Below are 4,694 nucleotides of genomic sequence, written 5' to 3' on the forward strand. Positions count from 1 at the left end.
AAGACTGACTAATTTGGGGGTTCTCTGCCGGCGTGCACCCCCTCCGAAGGAGGAGGTCTGATAACCATGGTTGGATTTCGGCAGCGCCCCTTTAAACCAGCCGTGGACGCTGGGCCGCTAGCGCCGGTTGCAGATCCGGCGGGGACTGGCATCGCCGGTTTAACCCGAGTCTCGCCCAGCCGGGAGATTTCCGGGGCGGTGTCATTGCCCATTTAAGATTAGAGCGCCCCGCCCCGGGGGCGGAGCTTAGAAGGGGCTTTAAGGGGCGGGCCGGCGGGAGGCTGGGGTCCTCCGCAGGATTAGCGCAGGGTGGGCGCGCGCCTTAGGCCGCCATTTCTCGGCGTCTCCAGAGGAGCCGCCCCCTCCTCAGTCTCGCTCGGGACCTCTTCCCTTCCGTTGCCGGCTCTCCGTGCCGTTTTCGCCACCGCGCCTCCGTCCCCAGCCCAGGTAAGTGCGAGGCCCAGTGGCCCCGGCCGCGCTGCCCGCACCCGGCTCCGTCCACGCCCCGCTTCGCCTCCCGGCTCGTGGGACCCGTTCCGGCCCGCGCCTGGGCTCCGTGCTCGCGGCCTCGCCTCGGGACCTCGCCTCCGGCCGCCGCTGCTTCCCCAGCCGGCCGGCAAAATATTAAACCTGCTGGGAGGGGAGGGGCGGCGGCGGCCAATCGGGCCCGGCCGCTGAGTTTCGGGCGATACCGTGAGCCGCAGCCGCAGCCGGGAGTCCGGGGCAAGGCCGGTTAATGTGTGCCGGCTCAACCCCTGCCCGGTCCCGACTCCCTCGTGAGTGGCCGAGGGTCGCCCTTCACCGTGAGTTCTCGAGTTAGCCGTCTGGTTGGCGAGGGGGATGTGGCAGGTCAAGGGAAAAACCCACCTCGAGTGTGTGTCACGGTTTTACAACAAAAACCCGGGTGGACTTCGGGGGTTGGTTTGCGTTTGACCGAAACTTCAGCCGCTTGGCAATTGTGAGAGGCAGGTGTGTTCCCAGCAATGGCGGGATCCAAAGGACCCTCCCCGCCCCCACTCGTGGAGCTGGGCGTGTTCTTCGTGGGTTCTTCGGTGTGTGAACTTTAATGGTACCTGTCACTACTTTTGGGGTTACTAAGTCTCATGAATTTTAGCTAAGGGTAAGAAGACCCAAGTCTTTTAAACCTCTGAGCCACATTTTAAATCAATATCAGAAGTATTTTTTTTTAAGAGTTAGGGGAAGAATTACCCATAACTCCATTTCTGGCATTGCTAACACGTTGTTGAACCCTACTTAAGATAGTGAATTATTCGTACATGTAAGCTAGTTTGCAGAGTTTTCTTCTTTTATAGGTAACCTTCGTTAGCAAATGATAGGCATTACTTCTGTTGAATTATTCTTTTACAAACGTTTTCTGTGTTGGGATTAGTGGGGCCAGAGGTATTAATATCTTCATGGCAATTCTGTATATGGGTATATTGCTTTATCAAAAAGCAATTGCCTACCAAAGAATGTGGCCATCAGCCCCTTAGGAGCGTGTACACATTTCATGACAAACTTCTGAGTTTTTAGATTAAAAAAAAAAAAAAAAACAACCTTCAGTTAATTCAGTGTGCATTTTTTATGATTGTAAAGGAAACCTTTCTTGTTCATTGCTGAAAAATTAGAAATCACAGATTAAAAACTAGCACTAAAAAACATATAAACCTACTCTCTGAGAATTCCACTGTATCATTTTAGTGTCAGAAGTTCTTTATTGAGTTCCTAATATGCTGATTACTATGCTAGCTAGGTCATCTTGCTGAATGAGTCAGACCAGGTCCTTGAGTCTTAGTGGGGAAGTACACAGTTAAAAAAATAATTAAACAATTGGGTGTTTAATTACAGTTTTCTAAGTGTTGAAAAGTCTAAGGGTATTGAAAGGAGTACCTCATTTAGACTCGGGAGTCAGGGAATGCTTTTCTGAGGAAATGGGAGAGACATAAAGTGGAAAAAGAGCATTCCAGAAAGATGGAACAGCCGAAACAACAACAAAACAACAAAAAAGGCCTGCAGTTAAAAAGATTGTTGGATTGAGCAGAAGGGATACCAGAGCAGATTGAGCAGCTGGGAGTAGGCTGTCTGAAGGGTCAGGCAGATAGGAGGAGGAGCTGCCTCAGGGAGCAAGGCCATTAAAGATTTTTAAACTGGGATCAGATTTGTGGTTGCTGAAAATCTGCTGTAGCGTTAAGAATGGAAATAGCAGGGGTGCCTGGGTGGCTCAGTCGGTTAAGCGGCCGACTTCGGCTCAGGTCATGATCTCATGGTCCATGAGTTCGAGCCCCGCATCGGGCTCTGTGCTGACAGCTCAGAGCCTGGAGCCTGTTTCAGATTCTGTGTCTCCCTCTCTCTGACCCTCCCCCGTTCATGCTCTGTCTCTCTCTGTCTCAAAAATAAATAAACGTTAAAAAAAAATTAAAAAAAAAATGGAAATAGCAGTTGGGTGGAAAAAGTGAATTTTGAAACATCTTTTTTTCTTTAAATAATTTTTAAAAGCTCTTTTAACACCTTCATATATTCTTATTATAGAGGACTTTGGTACCTTCACATGACCCTCTCCAGAGATAACCTCCCTTAACAGTTTGCATGTCTTAGTCCTTTTGCGTACATGTAGGTATCCCACACCAGGGTGGGATAAAACTTAACCATTTTTCTCTGATTTCATTTTTAACTTAAAAATATTGTTGGTGTCTGAGTCCACTGTATTTAAAAAACAGCTGTGTTGTATGCCAGTTGATGTACCATAGTTTGTTTAACCGCTTGATGGACACATTTAAAATTGTAAGGCAGTTATGCCCTGAAAATCCTTATTTCTACAACTTGGATCACATCCTGTTTCTTTAGGATATCTTATCAGAAGTAGAATTGCCAAATGAAAGGGTATGCATGTAAACATTTTTTTTTAAAGATTAACATTTTTTTTTTAACATTTATTTATTTTTGAGAGACAGAGACAGAGCATGAGTAGGGGAGGGGCAGAGAGAGAGAGAGGGAGACACGTAATCTGAAGCAGGTTCCAGGCTCAGCTATCAGCACAGAATGTGGGGCTTGAAGCCATGAACTGTGAGATCATGACCTCAGTTGCAGTCAGACGTTGAACCAACTGAGCCACGTGGGTGCCACATTTAAAGATTTTTTTAAAAAGTTTATTTATTTTTGAAAGAAAATCCCCAGCAGGCTCTGCACCATCAGCACAGAGCCCAACTCGGGGCTTGAACGCAAAATTCACAAAATCATGACCTGAGCCAAAATCAAGAGTTGGACACTCACCTACTGAGCCACCCAGACGTCCTTGCACATTAACATTTTTGATAGTGTGGTCAAATCTTCCAAAGAGGACAATGTGTGAGGGTGATTGTTCATCCCATATCCTTTTCAACACTGGCTGTCTTTTTATTTATTTTTATTTTTTTATTTTAGAGAGAGAACACCAGTGGAGAAGAGAGGCAGAGGGGGAAGAGAAGGAATTAAGTTTATTTATTTTGAGAGACAGAGAGAGAGAGAGACCCCCAAGCAGGCTTAGCACTGTCAGTGCAGAGCCCATTGTGGGGCTCGAATCCATGAACCATGAGATATGACCTGAGCCGAAATCAAGAGTCGGGATGCCCGACTGAGCCACCCAGGTGCCCCTCATTTCTTTGACTTTAAATTCTTAGTCCATCAGAAATTTAGTTTCATATACATTACTTTTTCTCTTTTTATTTATTTATTTTGAAAGTCAGTGAGTGCACACGGGGAAGGGGTGCAGAGAGAGAGGAAGAGAGAATTTCAGGTTGGCTCCATGCTGTCAGTGCAGAGCCCAACTCAGACTCGAACTCACAAGTCATGAGATCATGGCCTGAGCCATGAGGTCCCCCTCATGTAAGTTGCTTTTATATTTTGTAAAAAGTAGTTGTGACATTTGGTTTTACGGTTCAGAATACATAGCTATTATATCGTAAAGAACCTTTGTTTTTTCTTAGCAGATTAACTACTTGTATAATGAGTTTTTATTTTCAAGAGAGAAGATAAGGTAAAAGTCAGGAAGCTTGTTTTTTAGTTCATTTGCTTCCTAGGAATCTCTCAGTTGTGCATTTTGAACATTGTTTTCCCTAAGAAAAACTTTTATTTTGGAAAAATTCAACATACACAGAAGTAGTCAGAAGAATATAACGAACCCTCATATACCTATCGTAACAGCTCTGACAATGGCCAGTTACCTGGGCAGTTTTAGTTTCTAGCCCCACTTAACTCCTTTCCTTGTATTATTTTGGTGCAAATACTAGGCATTGCATCATTTATAAGTATTTCAGTGTGTATCTTTAAAAAAATAAGGACTTTTTGGGGAACATATCTTTAAACTATTGTATCTAAACTGTTGAACATATCTTTACACTATTGTATCTAAAAGAAAAAGGGCAGTAATTCGTTGGTTATCATAAACAAGCCAGTCAGTTTTCAAATGTGTGCATGTATAATTTATGTCCTTGGGAAGTTCAAATGACAACTGTCATGTCTTTGCTAGTTTACCTAATTACATAGGAGTATGCGTGCTTGTAAAATGAGGATTTATAGCAATTGAATTTTTAAATACATTGGTATTATTTCAGCATTTTGGCTTCTATTTTCATCATATTTACAAATGCATCTAGTTTAAAGCATCAACTGGTTATACAGGACTTCTTTAACATTTAGTTTAAATTTTTTTTTTTTTT

At 44.3% G+C, this 4,694-nt stretch overlaps 1 protein-coding gene across 4 annotated transcripts in view; it reads left to right on the forward strand.

The window, feature by feature from the left end:
- The first annotated feature begins 289 nt into the window (after nt 1-289).
- Nucleotides 290-4,694, forward strand: part of EPB41L5 (erythrocyte membrane protein band 4.1 like 5) — a 140,498-nt gene continuing 136,093 nt past the window's right edge. For 2 of the 4 annotated variants that reach the window (XM_049616215.1, XM_049616216.1), the window contains exon 1: nt 470-803. In XM_049616215.1, coding sequence (XP_049472172.1) covers nt 737-803 — 67 coding nt within the window. In that variant the 5' untranslated portion in view covers nt 470-736. Of the gene's footprint in view, nt 448-469; nt 804-4,694 lie in introns of those variants that run through there. The other 2 variants (XM_049616217.1, XM_049616219.1) reach the window with 2 other exon arrangements.

Source organism: Panthera uncia, assembly GCF_023721935.1.
Source record: "Panthera uncia isolate 11264 chromosome C1 unlocalized genomic scaffold, Puncia_PCG_1.0 HiC_scaffold_3, whole genome shotgun sequence".
NCBI lineage: Eukaryota > Metazoa > Chordata > Mammalia > Carnivora > Felidae > Panthera > Panthera uncia.